At 40.9% G+C, this 23,111-nt stretch overlaps 3 protein-coding genes across 5 annotated transcripts in view; 2 read left to right on the forward strand and 1 right to left on the reverse strand.

Annotated features, from left to right (window-relative positions):
• The first annotated feature begins 608 nt into the window (after window positions 1-608).
• LOC311261331 (BTB/POZ domain-containing protein 1-like) lies at window positions 609-8,976 on the forward strand. Of its 2 annotated transcripts, none has more exons than XM_084359860.1 (8): window positions 609-1,215; window positions 2,389-2,545; window positions 4,706-4,811; window positions 4,896-5,093; window positions 5,250-5,442; window positions 5,553-5,640; window positions 7,894-8,040; window positions 8,145-8,976. In XM_084359860.1, the coding sequence occupies exons 1-8, from the start codon at window positions 788-790 to the stop codon at window positions 8,301-8,303; spliced, it is 1,476 nt and encodes a 491-aa protein (XP_084215986.1). In that variant the 5' UTR covers window positions 609-787; the 3' UTR covers window positions 8,304-8,976. The 2 variants fall into 2 exon arrangements, with proteins under 2 accessions (XP_084215986.1, XP_084215987.1); XM_084359861.1 differs by having other exon boundaries at window positions 5,313-5,442.
• A 9,273-nt stretch (window positions 8,977-18,249) lies between these two features.
• On the reverse strand, window positions 18,250-20,819 carry LOC311258307 (RNA guanine-N7 methyltransferase activating subunit-like). The gene is made up of 3 exons (XM_084354465.1): window positions 20,692-20,819; window positions 20,334-20,501; window positions 18,250-19,073 (listed from the first exon to the last, which is right to left on the reverse strand). Exons 2-3 carry the CDS (start codon window positions 20,498-20,500, stop codon window positions 18,866-18,868), a joined length of 375 nt encoding a protein of 124 aa, XP_084210591.1. The 5' UTR covers window position 20,501; window positions 20,692-20,819; the 3' UTR covers window positions 18,250-18,865.
• Window positions 20,820-20,936: 117 nt separating this feature from the next.
• Window positions 20,937-23,111, forward strand: part of homer2 (homer scaffold protein 2) — a 37,968-nt gene continuing 35,793 nt past the window's right edge. Inside the window, exon 1 of one of the 2 annotated variants that reach the window (XM_084354272.1) lies at window positions 20,937-21,059. In XM_084354272.1, the coding sequence (XP_084210398.1) occupies window positions 21,058-21,059 (2 nt within the window). In that variant the 5' untranslated portion in view covers window positions 20,937-21,057. Of the gene's footprint in view, window positions 21,060-21,251; window positions 21,790-23,111 lie in introns of those variants that run through there. The other variant, XM_084354271.1, reaches the window with a different exon arrangement.

Consider the following 23,111-nt stretch of genomic DNA (forward strand, 5'->3'; position numbering starts at 1 on the left):
TGTGTTGGTTTATTCTGTGGTTTATTTATAATTAAATATTAAATAATAAAGAACAGGATTTATGCAAATACATTTACATTACTAATTCAATCAGTAAATATTATAAAGGAACCCAGCTTTTGAAATGAGTTGAAGATATTTTTTTTAAGAAAACTAAAATTTTAGCATTTTAACATTTTAAGTTTTACATTTTACTTCAAGTATTTAAAGCAACATTACATAGAAATTGGCATTTTGTGCGTTTTGGCGCATAAATATTCAAATAAAGTACCTAAAAATTATACTTAAGTACAGTACTTGAGTAAATGTGAGCTTCCATCACTGATTTGTTGTTATAATGTGATGAGTTTGTTCAATATGTGTGAGTGTGTGCGTGTGTGTGTGTGTATACAGTATATAACTCTCATTATGGCAGAATTGTATATTCACATATGCTAACTAACGAATAAAAACCAACTTGCCTAATATAATATATAGTAATATACATAATATATCACAACTTTCCTCTTTCTAGTCATTTTGTTGCACCCTTGTCTTGTTTGTTTGATTCTTCTGACTGTACCAATAAAGTTTAATGAAAAAAATGTTTTGAAGGCACAGTGCGCATGCGTCACTAGTGTACAGACGCAGCTAGCAGGTAACGTTAGCTAAACATCAGAGCGCGATGGCGTCTGCTGCGATGGATACCACGTAAATAAAAGACGAGTGTGCGGTACGGTCGGTGTGTGCTCGTGCGTCAGTGACGGTCCTTTGTTGAAGCAGAAGAAGAAAAGAAAAGTGAGCCGTTATGGCGACTGGGAGCGGCGGCAGCGTCGGTGGCGGCTTAGCGTCAAACCATGACGGTCAGGAGGCGGCATCCAACTCGGCTCAGCCCGGAGCCGCAGCGGTGCTCTCCAACGTGCAGCCAGCCTCCGGCCCTGCCCGGTCCGCCTCCCCGCCCGTCCTCGGCCTGCAGCGGGAGCCCATGTACAACTGGCAGGCGACGAAGAGCTCCCTGAAGGAGCGCTTCGCCTTCCTCTTCAACAACGAGCTGCTCAGCGACGTCAGGTTCATAGTCGGGAAGGGCAGACAGGCCCAGAGGATACCGGCCCATAAATTCGTCCTGGCCGCTGGCAGTGCCGTGTTTGATGCCATGTTCAACGGAGGCATGGCCACCACCTCCACGGAGATAGAGCTGCCCGACGTGGAGCCGGCAGCCTTCCTCGCCCTGCTCAGGTACCGAAGGACAGGTGATCACAAAGGGGGGCAAATTCAAGACCACGTAGGAGTCGATGTGAATGTCAACAGTGGGGTTAAACATGAAGGAAGCTGTGATTTCGTGACTGCACCGCACACTGGGGACAAATACATGCGAGCACCGTGACAGCAACAGTGATTTAAACCCTCAGATCATTGCAGACACTCCCAGGTTCAAAGGCATTAGCCCAGAGCTCAACCAATCAGTCCATTAATGGATTAAAAGTCCATAAAAGGCAAAAGTAATCAACAATTTCAAGCTAAAATGACACATAGTCTTTGATGTTTGCTTTTAATGTGACCCCTCCTATGATAGTGATGGTGTGTATTGCAAACTGAATACATATTTAAGTTTAGTCTGTTTACGAACCATTTTAAAGATGTCACCTTCTGTATTTTTCACTATTTTCTGACAACTGGAAGATAAAACAATTAATAATTTCATTTAGTAATAATCAGTAGTTGATTCATCTTTGGACCAGACTTGCCTGAACAAGAGCGAATTGGAAAGATCTTTAATTGGGGAAATTTTGCATGAAAGCCCCTTGATTAGTGAAATTAAATTAGCATGACTGATTCATTTCTATATTACAAAGCAGATATGACAGTGTAATATTCATGACGTAGTATTCATTGAGGGAAAACAACTACAGTAAAGACGAGCCTTATGTGAGGCTGGATTGACTCTGTCTGCCCATTTAATTTAACTTATACAACTCAAATACACATCTAAATAAATAATATATAGTTTAAATGATTAATAAATAACAGTCAGACCAAATCAAGACAGGTTTATCCTGACCAAAAAGATGTAGGCTGAAGCTTCAGCTCATTTCTCTGATTACATTAAATATTGTTTATGGATCACTTCAGATTTATATTTTACATATATTAACATTAGCTGTAGAAACAGGCAGGTTTAATGGTCTCCTTGAAGAGAAAAGACAAAAACCACCTCATGAGTTTAATCAGTCATTATGTGACTGTTGACACTGATAAATAAAAAGTTCTTGGTTTGTGATGAGTTCCTCTGGATGAATAGTTATAAGAAACTTGTCTGTGTGAAGTATAGTTGCTAAACCTTTCTGATTTATCCTGCAGATAACAACATGTATACCTGAGGTTTCACATTGTTCTGTTTCCTCTCCTCAGGTTCCTGTATTCTGACGAGGTCCACATCGGTCCGGAGACTGTGATGACGACTCTGTATACGGCGAAGAAGTACGCCGTCCCGGCTCTGGAGGGTCACTGTGTTGAGTTCCTCACCAAGCACCTCAGAGCCGACAACGCATTCATGCTCCTCACTCAGGTTCTTGTACATACTTGATATTTCACATCAAACAACTTTAAGTGCACCTTTTAGTTTTACACCTTTAAAATTACTAACTCAAAAATTAGGTTTTGAGTTACTGAGAACGACATTTGACGGCAGTATTTCTTTCCAAAATGGTGACATGGTTGTTGGGATAAATTACTGACCTTACTGTGATCAGGGTTCACTGGATCTACTTTCTCCCAAAGAAATAGTCCCTGTGAAAACTGTTAATATTGATTTCCGGTGATTATCCAGAGCGACTGGGACATTATCTCTGGAAATACACATTGCTGTTGAGTTTCACATGTCATATTGTGATGCTTTGACAGCCAAAGAAAATTCCAGTTAACCTCATTTGTGTTTGAATGTAATACATTTGTGGTTACCCTCAAATCTCAGCAATGAAAATTGAAACTCACTGCTTGGCCAGACACCTTTTAAAGTGGAGAAGGAATGGAGTGTTTTTATAACAGTTTGGTCTGATTTTTAAGGGAGTTTCAATATGAAGTACTTATGTAGTTACAGATTTAATTTTCTTATCTGCTGGAGACAGTCTGAAAGCAGCCCTCACAGCGGAGGATGAAGCCATTTTTCTATCTTTATGTCGACACCAGACTTCTTTCAGCCGGTGACGGTTGAGTTTTCATGACATTAGCTGTTCTATTTTTGGTTTGTGCTGCCGTTTGTTTGGGTTCAGCGTTTTGTTCTGCCTTCAGGCTGCATGTTCAGCTGATTTATGATCAAAAAACGCTCCTTTTGTCTCGTCTCAACCACCTAAAGCAATCCAGAGAAAAACACTTTCCCAGCAGGTTACTTTAATTGTCAGTGTGATTGCTTGTCAGTGTGCTGCATTTTATGGAGCTTAGAGGATATTTTTGTCAATAAAACCTCGTTTGAATATAGATTTTCCAAATTAGGTTATATATGTTCGGGGTTTAAACTAAAGATTATTTTCATTATAGATTCCTCTGACAATTATTTTAATGGTTAATCGACAATCGTTTCCAGAGCCCAAAGTGACGTCTTCAAATTGCTGTTTTGTCCAACCAACAGTCCAAAACCAGAAAACTCTTCATTTACTATCATACATGACAGAAAAGCAGCACATCCTCACATTTAAGAGGCTTGAACCAGCAAGTGTTTGATATTTTGTTATAAAAATGACGTCGCAAAAATCGTCACAGCTCTCGACAGAATACAAGATATGGAAAGTAGTAAATAAAGAAGCCATTTATTTTCTTTCCACAGCATTTTATTAAAACGCAGCAGTTCTCCTGTAGTGCATCTAAAGCAAAGATGTATTTTGATGACTTGAGACTCGACTTGGACTTGGAAGTTAAAGACGCTTGACTTGAGACATGATGACTCGTTATGTTTTAGTTTTTTTGTTTCTTTTTTGTCTGGCTGTCAGTATTGGGAGGAAATATATGAAACAGATGCACTTTTAGAAAGTTATTTGTTTTTTGTTTGCACAACATCAGCTATAATACAAATGTAATTAATTGTCATATGTTTTGAACAAGTCCATGAAACATTTCTCAAGCTTAACAGAAAAACAGCAGCATCCTCCTAAACAACTGAAATAAATGGGGACTTGTTTTAAAATGTAAAAAAAACAAAAACATCATTGGCTCCATAAAGCTCGTCCAGTTTAATTCAAGTCTCTGGAAACCCACAAATTGATATAAATCAATCCTCAAGCTGGAAAGCCCCCGTCTGAGGTGGGTGCACGAGCTCGGCCGCGTGTTCAAGCTGTAGTTAGCAGCTTTTTAAATCAATTAGGGATCTCTGGGCTTCTGGAGACTTGGATGACGGCGGATGTGCTGCATGGAGCCATTTTATAATTTGGGGGTTTTTTTTTGTTGTTTTTACATTTTAAAGCGAGTCCCCGGCTACTTCATTTGTTTAGGAGAATGCTGCAACGCTGCTTTCTTTGCTGTGAACTCCTCCTGGTTTTCCATCAGCATGAGGAGGAGGAGATAATGACTGACTTTTCATATTTGGGTGAACTCTTCATGTAATGTGTTTTCTTTTAACTAAGGACTCAACTTGACTTGCCCAAGAAAAAATGAGTCGGGACTTTGAATCACATTTCTGATGTAAATGTTTTGACTAACAGATAATTTTTTGTCTTCCTTCATTCCTTGATTACAGGCAAGATTATTTGATGAACCTCAACTTGCCAGTCTCTGCTTAGACACCATAGACAAAAGCACTGCAGACGCAATAAACGCAGAGGGCTTCACAGACATTGACCTCGGTATGTGCAGCTTCTTTCACATTTCCTTCTCTGCAGCCTGTTTGGATGTGACATGATTAGTATTCTGTGTGTTTGTATGTGCAGACACCTTATGTGCAGTGCTGCAAAGAGACACACTCAGCATCAGGGAGAACCGCCTGTTCGGGGCGGTGGTACGCTGGGCGGAGGCCGAGTGTTACAGACAACAGCTTCCCCCGACCTCGGAGAACAAACAGAAGGTTCTGGGTAAAGCCCTCCCGCTCATCCGTTTCCCGCTCATGACTGTTGAAGAGTTTGCTGCAGGTAAGCACATCGCAAAGATATCGTTTGTCATGCTGCAGTGGTGCTTTTTTTTTTTTTTCGTTCAACACTATACTGACTAATTCAGACATTACTAAACATACTGTCCATACAGCTCAAACCACAGAAACCAGCTTGATATTCTTTCTTGTGCAACAGGGCCTGCCCAGTCTGGAATATTGTTCGATCGGGAGGTGGTAAATCTGTTTTTACACTTTACAGTAAACCCCAAACCACGGGTCGACTACATTGACAGGCCCCGCTGCTGCCTCAGGGGGGAGGAGTGCAGCATTAATAGATTCCAGCAGGTTGAGAGTCGATGGGGGTACAGTGGTACCAGCGACAGAATCAGGTGAGTTCGCCGACGTCAGCTGTTGATCTGAGCTGTGAAACTGAATTTTCGTTGCATTTTTTTTTGTTTCTAATGTTCTCTCTCTGTCTGTCTGTCTTCTCTCTCCTTAGATTCAATGTTAACAAAAGAATATCCATAGTGGGTTTTGGCTTGTATGGTTCAATACACGGGCCCACTGACTATCAGGTCAACATACAGGTAACTTGATGGACAACTAACATTTCTAATGTCATCAGTACGGACGCCCTGAGAGGCAAATGAGAAAAAATACTCGAGTGATCAATATTTTTCTAGCTAAAATGTTTTCTCTCTGGTGTTTTTGTGACTTTCATCCAGTGTTCAAAATACACTTTTGACTCACCGGCCAAGCTGACTGGTAGAAAGCCAAGCAGATATTTTTTTTTATACTGATTTTATTTTTATAGAATCGTTAAAATCTGCCTGATATTGTGATTTTAGAATAATTAAAAATGCTGTAGTGAAAGAACAAGAAAGTAATGAACGATGTAGTTGTACTTGAGGGTGCTTTCACTCCTTAAAGTCCGAACCACGTTTCATGTTTTTGTTACATTCTGTACATTTAATCCGGTTGGTTTTGGTTTCAAACTGCATTTATGTGAGCAGTCTTTTCTGGTGTTTTTGGTGGGAGAAGCTGTTCTCTGTTCTAATAAGGAAGACTGCTGAAAAAAGCAGGCTTTCGTTGCAGCGTGACAGCAGAAATTTGAAGCACAGAGGGGAGAAGGTGAACGATCGGCTAGTCATCACTTTACAAAGTGTCTTCTGTGGCGCTGGACTCATCAGTAGATGCAGTTGAAAGTCAGGTCATTTAAGGTTTTCATAGTACAAACATTTGATGGAAAAAAATTTCTTCCACTCAAAACACAGGAAAGAAAACAGTTTAGATTTGACATAGAAAATGGATCACCAGAATTTTATTTTTCTCATGGGAACAGGTTCAATACCTAAATACACATGTAATTATTCATCTTGCTTTAGATTCCTTTAAGGAATGTAAATATGTCTTTGATTTTGCCATTTCGCAGAAAACCTCCTGAAAAACCTAAATAAAACATTTTAAAAGTCGAAAATAAGCAAAATTAGTTATAAAATTAGAAAGTGTCTGATCAAAAATACTTTTACATTTGATGGCTGTGCTGATAATTGACATTGTGAACTTTTGGAAATATCAGCTGTGGAGATGTCTTCTCTCCAATATAATCAAGAGGAGTTGGCACTTAGTGTGAAGAGCATAAAAAACAAAACAAAACAAAAAAAAAACTGTAATGTCTAATTGAGTAATGTCTCTCTTCAAAAGTCATGACCCGGTTTCTTAAGATAATCCACAGACTTCATTGTGAGCAGTTTCATGTCGGACTCGGGCCGTCACTTTTTCCAAAAATCAAGTTTGAATGAATTTGAAATGACATGAAAATGACATGACATGAAAAAGTGATATTACGATTACTCCGACAGATATTGCGATTGCGTTATAATTCATGATTATTATGGACGATTACATTTTACATCACAATTTTCATTGTCATTGAAAACTAGTTAAACCTTGATGATGAGGCATTTCTCCCGGTCTCTGCCAAACAAACATGTTTTATTATATCTAGAGAAGGAGTATAAAATAGTTGCAGTTCTTGTGATTTGGCTATTGCACTTAGTCATATTGCGATTTCGATTATTTTGCGATTAATTGTGCAGCCCTAACGCGATTCATTTGAATTTATAGGTGGTAAGCGAGCAGGTGAGTCTGCAAATTTGTGACGGTAAAGTACTTCCACAAACTTCTTCTCAGATGTTTTGGTGTTGTTGCTGTCCGCTCTGCTCGCCATCGTCCTCCATTTTCATTGCAAAACAACATCACATTGAGCTTAATTTACTGATCGGACAGGAGGGACATAGGTCAAGCTGATAATGAAGTTTTAGAGCGCCCTCTGCTGGATCACATGGCACATGACTACACTTCGAGGGGCTTATTACACCTCGATAAACTTTTTTACCCTCACGTCCAAGCAAAAAGTGACAGCCCTAATCTACACCCACCAGCTGTATCACCATGCAGCAGAACAAAGCATCTACATGCAGGCTAGCTAACTGAGCTAGCTAATGTTACGGCTCACCCGGACAGGATACTGTCAACGTTTACATCCAGCGCTGTCATGAACACGAGCTGCTCGCTTGCCCAACAAGGTCTGTGGATTATCTTGAAAAAACCAGGTCATGATTTCTGGAAAGAGACATTGCTGTCGAGTTTTTCAAATGTATTTTTTAGTGCTTTGAGTACCGTCTAGTTCCATTATATAGAAGAGGAGGCAGACATCTCAAACCAAAACAATCAAGATAAATAGATAAGGCTACAAGTAAGAGGAAAAAGATGTATTTATGATTTTGGGGTGAACTGTCTCTTTCACAGTTTCGTGTTAACGTTATCCTGTTCTGTAGATCTTAGAGAGCGACAAGCGCATCACACTGGGCCAGAACGACACAGGATTCAGCTGCGACGGCACCGCAAACACATTCAGAGTGATGTTCAAGGAGCCAGTGGAAATCCTACCCAGTGTCAGCTACACTGCATGTGCCACCTTAAAGGTCAGTCTGAACTTTAAAATTTAAAATATGTCCTAAAGTGCATAAATGAGCCCAGGCTGGCATTAACCTTTCACCTGCTTTTTTTTTTTTTTTTTACACCTCAGGGCCCAGACTCCCATTACGGCACAAAAGGGCTGAAGAAAGTGACCCAGGAATCAGCAACGGGGACCAAGACGACTTTTTTCTTTTTTAGCTCACCTGGAAATAACAACGGTACGTCAGTGGAGGACGGCCAGATACCAGAGATCATCTACTACACCTGAACTGAACACGGTGTCATGCAGGTACACTGAACCAGGGACACCTCAGACTGCTGGGAAGACTGGACTGCTGGAGATATACGTAGTGCCTCATGATCCCTCGGAATAAAGAGTGTGTGTGTGTGTGTGTGTGTGTGTGCTGGATGTGTGTATCTGTATATAGAGTAGTTGTGTACAGACATGATCAGGAATGTGTAAACAGGTCGGGGTTGTGGGAACGTCACAGCTCTGGTGTGAAAAAAGTTGATTGGGCATAAACTCCACCATCAGTTGTAAGAAATCTAAATACTGGTGTCATGTCTGTGTGTCGTTATCAGTCAGCTGCCGGTGCAGGAGTTTATCCTCGATGCCATTTCACTTTGTTATTTGTCAGTTTTTGCTGATACATTTACTGACAGTATAATACTTGCATACTTTTTTTAATTGTGCACTGTTATCATTTATTCAGCAGGTGTCTTTTGAGTACTTTGTTTTTTTGCATCGTATTAAAGATCCATGTGTGTCATGTAACTTTTTGCCAGTGGTACATGTTGTAACTTATGACTTCATGTTTGCTCTGCACGTCATTAAAACGTAAAAAAAAAACAGAAACAAAAGAACGTTGAAGGACTTTCATGGTGAAGTAAATGAAATGTCTATTTTGAGCTTTTTGGCAATAAAATGTGGTCAGACCAAAGTTTGTTTCCTCTGATAAACTCCAGATGAAGCTGAAGTTAGTAGATCATCTATGGATCGCTTCTATCCAGTGCTGGAATGTAACTAAGTACATTTACTCAAGTACTGTACTTAAGTACAATGCTGAGGTATTTCTACTTGTTAAGTATTTCCATTTTCTACTAATTAATTCCACTCTGCTGCATTTTGGAGACAAATAATGTATTTTTTACTCGACTGCATTTATTTGGTAACTTTAGTTACTTGTTTTACTTTTTACTTGAGTATTTTTAATATCAGATACTTTCAGACTTTTATTCAAGTACAATTCTGAGGTATTTCTACTTGAGTATTCCCATTCTCTGTTACTTATATTTTCACTCTACTACATTATGAAGACAAATAATGTACTTTTTACTCGACTACATTTATTTGCTAACTTTAGTTACCAGTTACTTTATTACATTAATTGTTATTATCTGCAATCAGATAAAAAAAAAAACCCCACTGATTCTGATGATCAGCAAAATGTTGACTATTGGATCTGATAGTTAACTAATCACACAATACATACGTACATGTAAATATGTAACTTTTTACTTGAGTACCTTTAATATCAGATAATTTCAGACTTACTCAAGTACAATTCTGAGGTACTTATACATTCTTCAAGTAGTTCCATTTTCTACTACTTCCACTCAGCTACATTTTGGAGGCAAATATTGTATCTTTACTCAACACTTTTTATTTGACAACTTTAGTTACTAGTAACTTTGCCGATTACATGTTGCATCAGAGCCAAAGTAGCACATTTTAAAGTTAATTAATTAAGCACTTTTCACATGGGTGAGTAATATTAAGTAATATTTTGACCCGATATCTTTACTTTTCTTGACTTTTACTCAAGACTGACTTTTAGATCATTCCTCTTTCGGTCACTAGGTGATGCCAGATCCTCCACACAGCTCTCAGATGAACTGGGGAGCAGGACGGGTCGATCAGTGGTTACCACTGTCAGGGCTGTGAGACGATCGAGGGGATGGGAAAGGTTTTTGTATCACACAAACATTTCATTGACCTCTTCAGGCCTTTAGTAATTCATTCTATAAACAATACAATAGTATTGTTTTCATTGTGTGAAGCCGCGTGCCATCTGACAAATCGCCTCCAGCGATGTCACTTAGGCGCTAAGTTGCATTGTGGGTAATGAAGGTGTCATGTTTTCAAAAGGAAGAAGAATATGTGGAATAAAAAAGGTGTTAACTCTGTTTCCATTTGTTTTTGCTTTTCCAAACCTGGTGCCTACATTACCCACAATGCAAATCAGCCACTGAGGGACACCACTGGAGGGAATTTATCAGATTACATACAGCTTCATCTCAAAAGCCACAAAAGACGTTTTAATACTTTTTCACATATTTAGTAGCACTTTCCAAGACCTGTAAACACACTTTAATGTGTAAAAGTGGGGACGTGACCCTTTAATGTATACTTGAACATGGCTGATACATCTGAACAACTGATAATTACTTTTATTTGAATGCTGTCATTGACGATGAAGAGTTTAAAATGTCAAAAATAAAAGTAATATTTACCTCAAATCAGACTAACAACTACACAATTTTAAAAAAAAAAACAGCTGTCAGTTTATCCTAAGTTGTGTCCTACTAAATCTCTAAAGCTGTGTCTACAGCACAGAGATAAAGTGCTCTTAAATTACATAATCCGCACATTCATATGAAATAGGCGGTGGAAACGAGGCCACTTTAGACGGCTGTGAGTGGGCTTTGACGAGGAGAGTGATCCACGGAGGCTGTCAGGTGAGTCACCGGGACCTGAGAGCTTCTCCCGCTGACTGCCCACTTAGACAGCCTTCATGACAGAAAGAACCAAGAAAATCAGTTTGAGACAGGTTTTCACCACCCACCAGACACAAAGCACTCAAAAAACCAGGAGGACGAACAGACCGCAGCACGAAACAATCCTCTGTTTGCACCTGTGTTGCGTAAAAGAAATTAAGTTTCAAGGTCTAAGGGAACTCTGAAAAACACGAAGGCTGCCTGTCATGTCTTCAGAGGATGTAGGAGGGACGTTTCCACTGATTCTGAGGCAGAATATGACTCTGTACTGGGAATAACTCAACTTCTTACTGCTATTAGATTACAGATCCACGGCAGTGATTTGTGATCCTCTGATATATGTGGTTTTATTTCTGTTTCTGTGTGTGTGTGTGGGCAGATAGCAGCAGAATGGGCTGTCTCTCTCATTTTGAGCTTTCTGCTTGAACACTGACAGCAGGGGAGAGGATTTATGCCTCTGCTGTTTTTGACAACTTCTGACACACGACTGTACTGGACTGAAGTGTTGCAGAGTCAGACTTACATTACCATAAGCAAAACAGAGGAAGGCTTTTCTTTTCTCCTCATTGTGCCTCTGCAGCACAGCCATGTTTGACATGGGCAATGTTTTTTTCATATTGTTTATTTGTCAGGATCCCCATTAGCTGTGCCTGAAACACAGCTACTCTTTCCTAGGGTCCACAAAAAAAACAAACTTACGTATAAAAACATGTATTTAAAAACACACATTAAACATTACAGTCCACACAAATCAATACATTTATAAATACATACAGCGGAGTATAAACTACTTTCCCCGGTAAACACATCAACTTATTCGGCGGTTGCAGCTGCCGTGTCTCTGGTTAAGTTAGCAGTAGCGTTGACATTTGAATGGATACAGTACTGATACTGGTACCTGGGATTCAGTACCGGTATCCAACAGTAAATTTTCTGTACTTCACTCTCTCTGTAAAAACAAAAATGTAATGTGAGCTGTGTTTTCCTCATCCTAACAAAGTGTTTTTTGTGCCGAGGCCTAAGCAGAGCAAAAGCGCAGCGTTGTGATGAGAGAGAAATAGAAAATTCAACTTAAACATAAAGTAGCAACATTAAGAAACACTGAGTTTTAACTTATCTGTGGTTTTGCATAAACGTACTTAGCTAATATTTATTCTTGCGATTGGGTTGCTTTAGCTGCGCTCAGTCTGACTCCAGTGGGCAGCCTGTGGATGCTGTAATGTGCCGAGGTGATTAATCTTAGCTATTCCATATCTGTGCACCCAGGTAGCATGACACATCCTCGGTGGCTGTAATCCATTTAAAAACATTTATACAGAATGTTCTGGTGTGCGATCCAGCTCTGTGTGCGCGTCCAGACCTCTTCACAACAACATCAACCTGCAGGGACGAGGGAGTGTGTGAGCCCCTGTTTGTCCAGCTGGTGAGAGTTATGTAATCTGTATTCCAGTAATTAATTACCATGTACATATATAGAACTGCTTGACGAACATCACTAGCCCCCTGAGCCACTGAATCACTGGGTGTTGAGCTTTGATCATGTCGACTGAAACTGCTCATTTGTGACTTCTCGCACTTTCTAATTCCCAAGAGGAAAGAGGAGAGGAGGGTCATCTGTCTCACTGTGGAGAGTACAAGCTTTACAGCCATTTGCCTTTGTAACAAGGGAGATGGCAGTATGATGAAAAGTCTTTGCAAACTTGGTCAACAGCTGCATAGGAATAAAATGACCAATATTTTGTGTTATGTGTAACACAAAATTAATGACATTTTACCAAAATAACAATCTACTCTGTGAGCAAACGTTTACCTTGTGTCATTTTTTAGTTGGCCCCCAGGTTATAAAAACCAGTGGACTAAACTACCAAACAATTTATGAAGTAGCTCCACCTTCAGCTGCTGCACATTCAATCAATCAGTACACTCTGAACATTACAGTCCACACAAATCAATACATTTATAAATACACACAGCTGATACAGCAGATTATAAAATGTGCTTTCCCCGGTAAACACATCAACTTCTTCACAGCTGCAGTGTCTCTGTGGTAGTTTGCAGTAGGGTTGGGTACTGTTGACCTTTGAAAGGATACAGTACTGGTACCCAACAGTACCTTTTTATGTACTTTACTCTCAGTTGTAAAAAATCAGATGCCAAATCGGGTGATTGCTGTTTTTATACCTTTTGCTTTATTGTTATTAAATTGTTTACACTCCGTTCTGTAATTATATTTTATATATTTCTTTACTTATCATTGTATTATTGTTATTTCTTATCTACATTTTATTTACTAAAATACTATTTTACCATTTCTACAGTGCAAAAGCAAAATAATGTCACACGAGTGTACAACTGGAGTGACAATAAACACCTTGAATCAAAATGCTGCTCACACATTAATGCATCGATACAGCATTTAAATGTCACGTATAATAATATATTAGTCACAGGAGACACTTTTCTGCAAACGACTACTTTTACTTTTGATATTTAAGTCCATCGACCTAATAAAAGTCATTTTACCTAAGTAGGATTTTGAACTTAGGACTTTTACTCACATTTTTTCTTTTTGTGTGTGTATTTTTTACTCATGCAAAAAGGAACTGGGTACTTCCTCAACCACTTAGTATCCCTCCAGCCATCCTCCATCTCCCTGTGGAGGTCCCACCAGATGTAATCAGACTAACAAGCGCCCCTCGGCTGCAGCACAGTCCACTGTCTTTACATGGATGACCTGAGTGGCTGCATGATTAACTTATAGAGCACGCAGTCAGATGAGCGGGGGACAAGATGTCATCCAAAGGGATCTGCTGCAGTAATTATCAGAGTCTATTCTTAAGTCTGAGTGCTTCCTTACTATCTGCACGTGTGTGCTCATGTGCTGGGGTGCAACTGTGCACAGATCTGTACGTACCTCATCAAGCTGGGGGCGTTCATCTCAACAGAAAGAGATTTCTCTGCCATTCACACACGTCACGCGCTACATGAACACTCCCCCACTGTCTGCTGGGGGCAGGCCGGCCCGGGCCAACCTTAGCCCCTGCTCTCTCTCTCCAACACCAGATGTAGGTCGCCGAGTGCTGCAGGGGCTGGGGGGATGTGGAGTCTGAGTGTGTGTGTTGGTGGGGAGGTTGTGGTGGTTTGTGCACACACACGTGTGTGTGCGTATGCACTTAGACGGAAGGTGGGGGGTGGGGGTGGAGTGGAGAGATGATTGTAGTGGATGAGTTCATCATCAAGGACATGGCCCCCAGCACACTGTCTCCATTGCTGTCACATTGCATCGTCACAAACAGGCCACATGAAGCCTGACAGCCCGGCAGACCAGACCGAGGGGGCTCTCACTGGTCCTCACTGTGGCTCTCTCTCTCTCTCTCTGTTGTTTCCCTTCTCTTACACTCTCATCCTCATCCATTAACAGCCTATTAATTAAAATGTAATAGGCGATGGATTTGATTATAGGGGGCGCTGAAAGTTTCATGAGCTCCATTTTCTAGCAAGTAGTGTGATGAATGCTTAACTGAAACGTTGTTGTTGTGCTGATTACGAGTCGGATTTAGGAGGAACTGAAATTTAATGTAATAATCGTAATAATGTTTTCATTAAGAGGTGTTTTCGTCCACACCTCTAAAACACGCCTACTTGTACATGACTACAGTGGCTGAGGAAACAGCAGAACACAGCGGATGAAATATAATTTAATTTATAAATTGTGTTTAAAAATTTCAGCAACTCTGAGGCAAGAAATAGTGATAACCTAGTCTCAGTGTTTGGGCCACAACAATATACGACAAACAAGGTACAAGGTTAATTTACTTATCATTTTACAACAACATGGTTGCAAAACAAACCTGAGTTTGAGTCCCTGCATCACAGAAATGACAGTAAAGAGTGTGGAGGATGAATCGACGAGTCGTTGCTGTACTTCACTAGATTTTTTCTGACAACTTTTGACTTTTCCTCTCTACATTTGAACACAAATATCTGTACTTCCAACCACTTAGATTTGCAAAACATGCTCGTTACATTAGTTTTAATGCTTTTGAGGGGAATTATTGATTAGTTTTATATTTTTCCGGCTCTGTCTGTGGAAGTCTCTAGCGCGCACGCTCTACGGGCCCAACAACGCATAAGATCCTTAACCTACGATCCAACCTCACTACTAGATGTCACCTAATCCTTCGTCTGATTTACTGGATGTAGACTGTTGGTATAAAGCCTGTCATCTGGCCCCCACCCCCCCTCCTCCATGTGAAACATTAACAACCTCCAAGCTGGCAAACTACACGCTGAAAACGTCAAGTTAACGTAGCACTTACCTGTTTGCTAACAGCATGAACATAAACAAGATAGCAGCTGTTACCTTTTAGACATTTTAATGCCAGAGCTCTACTCTTCATGTGCAAACCAAGTTTCCCCGGTCGCTCAATCCTGGGTTACATCCCGCCCAAGACAGTTGTGATTGGTTTAAAGACGTGCAAACGTGTGTAATCCTACACACTGGAGCTTTAATGTAGCAGTTACAAAAGTAAAAAAATGCTCTCACCCTTAAAGATGCTTTTGACTCCATTCACAAGATGAGTGCAATGAATGAGTAAGAGACACTTAATTCTCTGCAGCACCCAAAGGACCAGATTAACATGCTGACCCCTGGATTAGTCTCGACAGCCGTGTGAAAAAAAGTGACCAAGAGAGAGTTTACAGCCGTGACTTGGAAGTTAAAGACCTGTGACTTGACTTGAATTGGGACATGATTCATGTTATGTTTACAGTTTACTCTCAGGTCTGTCATTTTGTTACCTCTGGACAGAGCCAGGCTAACTGTTTCCCCTTGTTTACAGTCTTTGAGCTAAGCTAAGCTAGCTGTCACCAAGCCCCCAGGAAGAGCACCCGGATCTGAAGCCAACTTTCATAGTGGCCAAACTGTGTATCTACATCATCACGTGACGCACTGGAGCCCAAAAAGACTTTTCCCCATAAGCTTACATTGTGAAAGAAGCGTCTTTAAAACAATTTTATTACTATCTACCGCAAAATGAGTCGTTTCACTTTCACGTATATGAGTCATTCGGCCCAATAACATTTGGAAAGCAGTTAGCTGGGTGCTAATCTGGAGGTTAGCCGGATGGACTGGTGGAAGTCTCTGGTGTGCACGCTCTGTGGGCCGCACGACAGGGATGATCCAGGTAATTTTACAGCTGGGAAGTCGAGCCATTTTGCCTTAATGCTCCACCTCCAACACTGTGTCCAGGGTGTAATGTAATGTCCTAAACTGCAGCCTTGTATTTAACAAACAGGCGAGAGACGTCAGGGTTCTTATCTAACTCTCGGCAAGCGAATGTCCAAAAATGTTCTAGTACCTATATAAAGATCCAGTGCTGACACACTAATCTCAAAGTGCAACAGTTGGGCTACATTTTGATATTTATTTGCCAATAAATCTGTTTTATTTGCTGACTGTCTCCGTCTCTGTCCAGCACATCCCTGCTCTCTGAAGACGCAGCAATAATGGATGAAGTTTCTCTAATCTAAACTGATTACAGTGGTGACTGCAGCCTGCCCTGCTGTGTGCCAGTTCCAGCACATCCCCCACTCCCTCCCGCCCTCCCTCATCATCACAGCTGATTGCACTGCTGAAGTCCAAATGAACTGTTAACCCCGTCCTCACCAGAGCCATAAATAGACACCACAGAGTGGCATTCAGGCAGTGCTAAGACAATGCAGCATGCCTCTGCTTGTGTTGTGGATCAGTGGAGTAGGCCAATGTGTCCAAAGTCACCATTTGTGAGTTAATGGAGATCTGCTGCGAGAGGGCTGAGACACACGAGCGCCGACGTCTTCAGGCAATGAGCTACATGTGCCAAAGCCAATGATGCATGTAGCAATAATGTATTAATGATGCGCATGAATATTTTAGTTGCTTTTCACAATGTGAACGATTGGTCTCCGGCCTCTTCTGAGCCGTTTGCTGTGAACGCTGCTTTCCCTCCACACGCAGCTCAGTTAAGGCCATGTGGTTTAAAGTGCCAACCACTAGACTGACATTACAGCCTGAAACTGTGAAACCGGTGAAATCTGGAGCCTGTATTGAACAAACATGGTCACATCCTCTTAATCTACAAGTAATATATTTACATGGCAGTGAAAACAGTGTAGATATTATGTATTTTGTAGGATCATGTGGAAGTTAGTATCGCCATTGTTCCCTCGTCAAAAACTGATGGGACTGTTGAATTTAATTTTGGTTTATTGCTGAAAATAATCTGTGTAAAAAGTTTATGATACTCATTCATTTTGTTTTTTTATTGAACACAACTTCTGTGATTTTTGAAGCTTGAATTAAAACTCTAGCAGCAAAAAGCTAATGTTAGGCTACAAACAGACGCATGACTTAAACGTCACCACCACTAAGCGTCTTACTACACAATTACTATACAGGTTGTCTGTAAACTGATCAATGTACAAGTTGTAAAGTCAGAGTTAGAATAGTGTGTAACTAAAGTGGGCCTGTAAAGACGGACTAGTGAGTAGATGAGTCTCCGTGTTCGCTGTGAGGACGTTTAATGTCCCCGACAACCTCTGTAGTCTCATTTAGACACTTGTTAGCAACCGCTGCTTTTAACACGCATAAACACTTTATAATTAAATTGTGGGACATTTAATTATGTATTTTACGTTGTAGAAGAAAATGTGCAAATATATTAAGCCTGTGGCCACCACACGCCTTATTTCAAGCATTTAACTGAAAACCAATTAAAAAATACTCATCGACTCTGAGACGAGGGAACTGGAAGTGGAAAAATGCAAACTGATTTCCAGGTTTTGGGTCTCATTACTACACCACTCTCTAGTCAGTATATTTGTCAATTATGTCTGGGTTTTTTTTCATGTCAGGCCACATCTTAAAAAAATTAGAGAAAATCAAAAATGTTTATTTAGGATGAACGTAATAAATTTGAAACATGTTGGAGCTTTACAAAATGGTCACAGACCAGAACTGGCCACTGGATGGAGGAAACACTGTTCATGTCCACCTCTGTGGTTCATCTTAACCTGTCTGACTTACAAACCCTGAGAACAAATCAATGTCTACCTGCCACTCGTCGGCACAGGAAAGGTCTCACTGTGAACTTTAGCTGTGAGGAATTTAAAACAAAGAGCCATTATTCCTTCTTATTCAGTTGAAGGATCTTTAGTGGCCTGAAGAGTACAGGCTGTCCAGTACTTCACAAAAAAATGTGACCTTTCAGAGAAGTCAGAAAATATCTGTTTCTATCTTCATGCTTATAGAATTATCTTCAAATTTCTGAAGGTATGTTTTAAACTGGTGCATCCCTACAAAATGGCTATAATACTTCATATAAGTGTGCTCACTAGCAGGAAAAGAAGATAGTATTTGTGAAATATTGAGCTCCACAAAAAACACAAACCACTGATTATGAAAAATACACGTTTATTGACAACAGCTCAGCTCAAAAGTATCTGTGTGGTACATTATAATAACGCTGCGATACAAATAGATTTTCTCTGGAATCAGATTCACTGTTTGCAATAACACTGTTCTGTACGGTTCATCATAACACCCTGGTATCAAAGCATGTGAAAAATGTGGCGGCAAAAACTATCTGAGCACAAAACAACTCCTGAGTTATGACGTGATGATCAGATATTGTTAAAACAATCAACGATAAAATAAAAAGAGAAGTTATTTTCAGTGTTTCCAGTGAAATATGAAATGGAGAAATGTGAGAAGAAACTACAGTGCTTGTTTAAGTAAAACAGAAGTCAAACTATTTCCTCTGTCACATTACAGAAGTTATTCTGAGTATTTGCTTTGTATTTTTTTTATTTAGACAATAAAATTGTGTTTTCACAATACTGAAGAAGTTCCTCTCAGTCATAATGATGAACAGTAAATAATATTGATCTATTGCTCAGCTCATGAGACTGAGGCAACAGTTACACATTGCCTCATATGGTACCGCAATGCAAGTTATACGACTGTGAATACTATGAAAACAACTGACAACACCTGAGAGATAGAAGTAGAGATCAGTAGCGGTCATAATGTGGTCTCTGATGATGAGAGTTGTATCCGTGGCCTGAGTGATACCCACTTCCATGACCTGAGTGCCTGTCTCGGTCTCGGTCTCTGTCCCTGTCTCTGTCCTGCCAGTGCTGCTGCCCATGATGGTCTCCTCTCCAACCTCGGTCTCTTCCCCAACCTCGGCCTCCACCCCACCCACGACGGTCTTGGTACCTACATGGAGACAGATACACATTATCAAACAAATCTTCGACAACAGATACTAGTGCATGCACGACAGCTAGAGACTCAGTGACACAAATTAATGTTCAAGAAATCTGTTTTTTTCCATTTACATCCAGGCGATGAAGAGTAGGCAGCCGTTGGCAGCAGCTCTCTGGTAGTATAACACTAGTTGTGGGTACTGTGTGTACTGCGTGTACTGCTATTGCCTGTAATTTTGCATTTTTGTCTCATTGCTCTTGTACAGTTTCCATTTTTGTTCCATTCTTATTTTATACACATTTAATTATTTATTATGTGGAGGTGTCTGTTAATCTGTACCTCTTCTGTCCTTGTGATGCTGTAACACCCAGATTTCCTCCTCTGGGGATCAATAAGGATTATCTGATCTTATCTTACACGTAGCTGTGTTCAATGGGTTTCTCTAACCTCTAATCCAAATTAAGAACACTGGGCTTCTCTCTGAAACTGATCATGAAATCATCACCGCATGGACATGCAACAAAATACAAAAAGAAAATCTACAAATATAACAACTATACTTATTTTTCCTCATCACTGCAAACACTATGTAGTACTATTTTAAAAATAGTTAAATCTGTATCACTTAAAGGGTAACTCCACCAACTTTAGAAATCATTTCAGTTTGCTGGTGTCATTTCAGACAATAAGGTTTATTGTAAAATATCCTGGTTACATTTCTTTGTCACAAGTGTTTGATAATCACATCTGACGGCTCACTGCAAAAAAGGTGGACCCCCAACTTAAAGGTGCACTCTGCAGTTTTGGGGAAGAAAATGTAATCGAAAGAGAAAAATCTTCATCGACCGATTTGTTTTAATGCCTATACAAACTAAATAAACAAACTCCTTCAGGTTAAAACTGAATAAACAAACTGACCATAGAGGACGACACACTTTCATACTGTTTTACTTTGTTTATGTGTGGCGGACCCTGCCACCTTTCTAGCTCCAAAAACAGTGTTCTGGACCTCATTTCCTCTGAGAACAGATTGTTTATTCACTTATGGGGAAAAAAAATCTGAGTTTGAGTTTCTTCTCCAAAACCACATGGTGCCTTTAAACCACTTTACCTGTAAATTAGCCTTTAATTCCTGCTAGCTATAGAGTTAGTTTTGCTATTTATCGTCACTCCTGTCACTTTATCACATAGCTGTGTAAAACACAGAGTCAGTCTGAACTATGACAAAGTATGTAAACCACAGATTATGAAGCAGATGTCGTTACATACCTGTTGTCTCTGCCTCTTTGGTTTCCTCCACGACTCCTCCAGTCCTCCACGATGGGTGGGCTGTCAGGTGGCCGGCTCTTGTACTGCTGGTATTCAGGGTCCTCGGAGGTAAATCTGTGGGCGAACAGCTCCTCGTAGTTCTGTTGGGTTTCCGTGGTTTCGGCCATACTGTCAAGACAAATGGGAAGCTTCAGAACCACACGGCAAAGCTGCTAGCACCGCAGTTAGCTACAGCCCCCCCCAAGTTGTTATTGTGCTAACCGGCGGTCTGTTTCAAGGCTAGCTAGCATCAGACACAAGATGGCGTCTCTCACATTCAATACAAAAATCACAATTAACGCAAGTATTCAATACGAACCTTTATTCGACGTGAAAACTGTGAGTTTTCACCGCAGACTGATCCTTAATTCACCAAACGACTTAACTGAGGAAATCCCACTTTCAGTCCGTCGCTGAAAAGCGTCCCCCGGAACAAACGGCCGTACATTTTTTAATAGTTCCGGGAACGCGCGCACCTGAATGTGATTGACGGCCGGTCAGAAAACGGCACCAACTGTCCATATAAACCCGTTTAAAGTCTGTGATCTGACACCAACAGTCCACTTTAAACCCGACATATAGCGGCGTGCTAGCTGAAGATGCTAACAACTGGCGCAGCTAATCGTAGAAATTCACCATAAACCGTTATTTTTGCGTAATTTACGCTGCTCGGCGCCGCTTAAACATGTAAGTACGCATGGATTTTGACTGACAGTCGTGTTTTTTGGTTGTTGTTTTTTTTTTTTGTGCTTTTTAAAAAAACAGCATGTTTTGTTGTCATCTCGTGGCTTTGGGTTGAAACTCCGACTGGAACCGCAGACAGCAGCTCAGGTTCAGAAAGTGTGGGTGTCTCTCTGTCTGTCTCTCTCTCTCTCTCGGGCGGGCGGGCAGCAGGAGTGCGAGCAGGTGGAAGCCGCTCCGTGTCGCTGCTGCCGCTGCCCTTCCGACGAAACCCAATCCCTGTGGGGAGGAAGAAACTCCTGCGCAGCGAGCACAAACGCAAACATTAACTTAAACCATCAGCGCCGAGCGTGTCGAAGACGCGGAGGGAGACGCGGCGCTCCGAGGTGGAGGATTTTATCCTAGACGTCAAACAAACAAGCGAAAAGGAGGGGGGGAAAGGAAAAAACTTCCTGAATCGACCGAGACTGAGAGCCCTGACAACCCGGTGAAGCGAGTTTTACGAAGAAGTGCTCTCATATTTCAGTTGTGTGTCAGCAGCGGCGGCAGTGAGGAGGACTAGTCCGAGCCTGGCGCACGGAGAATGAACTCTTTGGACCGCTAATCATCTGTGGACTTTGTGACTGCGCCTTCAAAACATTAATTTCCCTCCCCAGCCTTCAGCCAGCAGAGCCTGAATTTATTTATTTATTTTTTTTAAAAAGAAGGAGTTGTTCCTCAAGTCCGCGGCAATGGGGTGAGTTTGATTTTTCCCAGAAAGCGCTGCCCTTCAGAGCGCGTCTAACGACACCTGCACCGGCCCCACTGCTCTGCATGTGTGCGGTGAAAATACCTCCATAACTGTGTAGCGTGGTACCTGTTAATCTGATTATCACAGGAGGAAGACCCTCATTTACTCCCTTTACAGCCGGATTACAGGGCAGCGTGTGAGATATCCCCGCTCCATGTGTGAGAATGCTTGAAGCCAGATTTCCAATTATGGATTTATTTGTATTTTTGAGCAGATGATTCGCTTCACCTCCACCCTGTCTGTCCGTAGGGATGTGGGATATGATGTGGAGGTGTCAGAGTCAACACTGCCCACTAATAAGGAGAGATGGTACTTCTGGGAGTGTGTGTGTGTGTGTGTGTGTGTGGTCCACAGAGCTGGAGGTAGTGGTGTACTCCCACAGTTGTTTACAGGGTACAGTACATTTATTTTGCCTCCATAGTCGTCCTCTGGTGTGAATGTGGACTCTGTGGCTCAACGCCATAGTTATGCAATCACAAGCTTCTCTTCACATCTACATACATTACTGAGTTTTCCTCTTCTGGAGTGGATACTCCTGGTTTGTGTGGCTTCGATTTGACTTGGAAACAACGATAACGGCAGCTCGGTGTTATTAATGTCTTTCAGAGTCGAGCTTTGACTCATTTAGGGCGACAATGATTATTTTCCATGTTGATTTAGTGTGTGAGTGAGAAGAAAAGTCAGAATTCTCATTCTCATGACAGTAAAATGAATATCTTTGAGTTGTGGACAAAACAGGACATTTAAAGATGTCATTTTTGGGCTTTGAAACACTGAACGACTGATAAAACAACTAATCGATTACAAAAATGAAAATCCAGTCATCGTCTCCTCCTCCATGCTGATGGAAAGTCAGGTGAAGTTTCGTTGTCCTGGAGCTTCACAGCTGCAACATTTCTCCTCAACAACTCAAAGCTCCCATTTTATTCTCATTTTCAGGTTCATGTTCTTATTGTGGGTAACGTTTATGTGCTTTGTTTAAAAAAACAGATTGTTTATGTGCATTTATGGTTTAGTTCCCTCTCAAACAGCCCAGTCTACTCATGGAAACACAATCGAGCTCCTGCACCCTCTTCAGATGGGGTGTGCGCTGATGCTTTTAGCTCAGTGAAGATTTCTGCTTTCATAAAAGAGAGTAAAATAAATCCCCAGCTACGTTTAGTTGTTTAGGAAAAAGCTGCAACGCTGCTGAACCAGAGAACCTCACCCAACTTTCCATCAGCGTGGAAGTGAGTAAACATGGACTCCTTTAATTGATTTGTTGTATG

Source organism: Pagrus pagrus (genome assembly GCF_965226575.1).
Source record: "Pagrus pagrus genome assembly, chromosome: 1".
In the NCBI taxonomy this organism is placed as follows: domain Eukaryota; kingdom Metazoa; phylum Chordata; class Actinopteri; order Spariformes; family Sparidae; genus Pagrus; species Pagrus pagrus.

Coding starts and splice junctions, on each gene's coding strand:
- LOC311261331 (XM_084359860.1), top strand. CDS start 788: ATGGCGACTGGGAGCGGCGGCAGCGTCGGTGGCGGCTTAGCGTCAAAC. Junction 1,216..2,388: donor GCCTTCCTCGCCCTGCTCAG/GTACCGAAGGAC, acceptor TCCTCTCCTCAG/GTTCCTGTATTCTGACGAGG. Junction 5,094..5,249: donor TGTTGAAGAGTTTGCTGCAG/GTAAGCACATCG, acceptor CTTGTGCAACAG/GGCCTGCCCAGTCTGGAATA.
- LOC311258307 (XM_084354465.1), bottom strand. CDS start 20,500: ATGGCCGAAACCACGGAAACCCAACAGAACTACGAGGAGCTGTTCGCC. Junction 19,074..20,333: donor CAAAGAGGCAGAGACAACAG/GTATGTAACGAC, acceptor GTCTCCATGTAG/GTACCAAGACCGTCGTGGGT.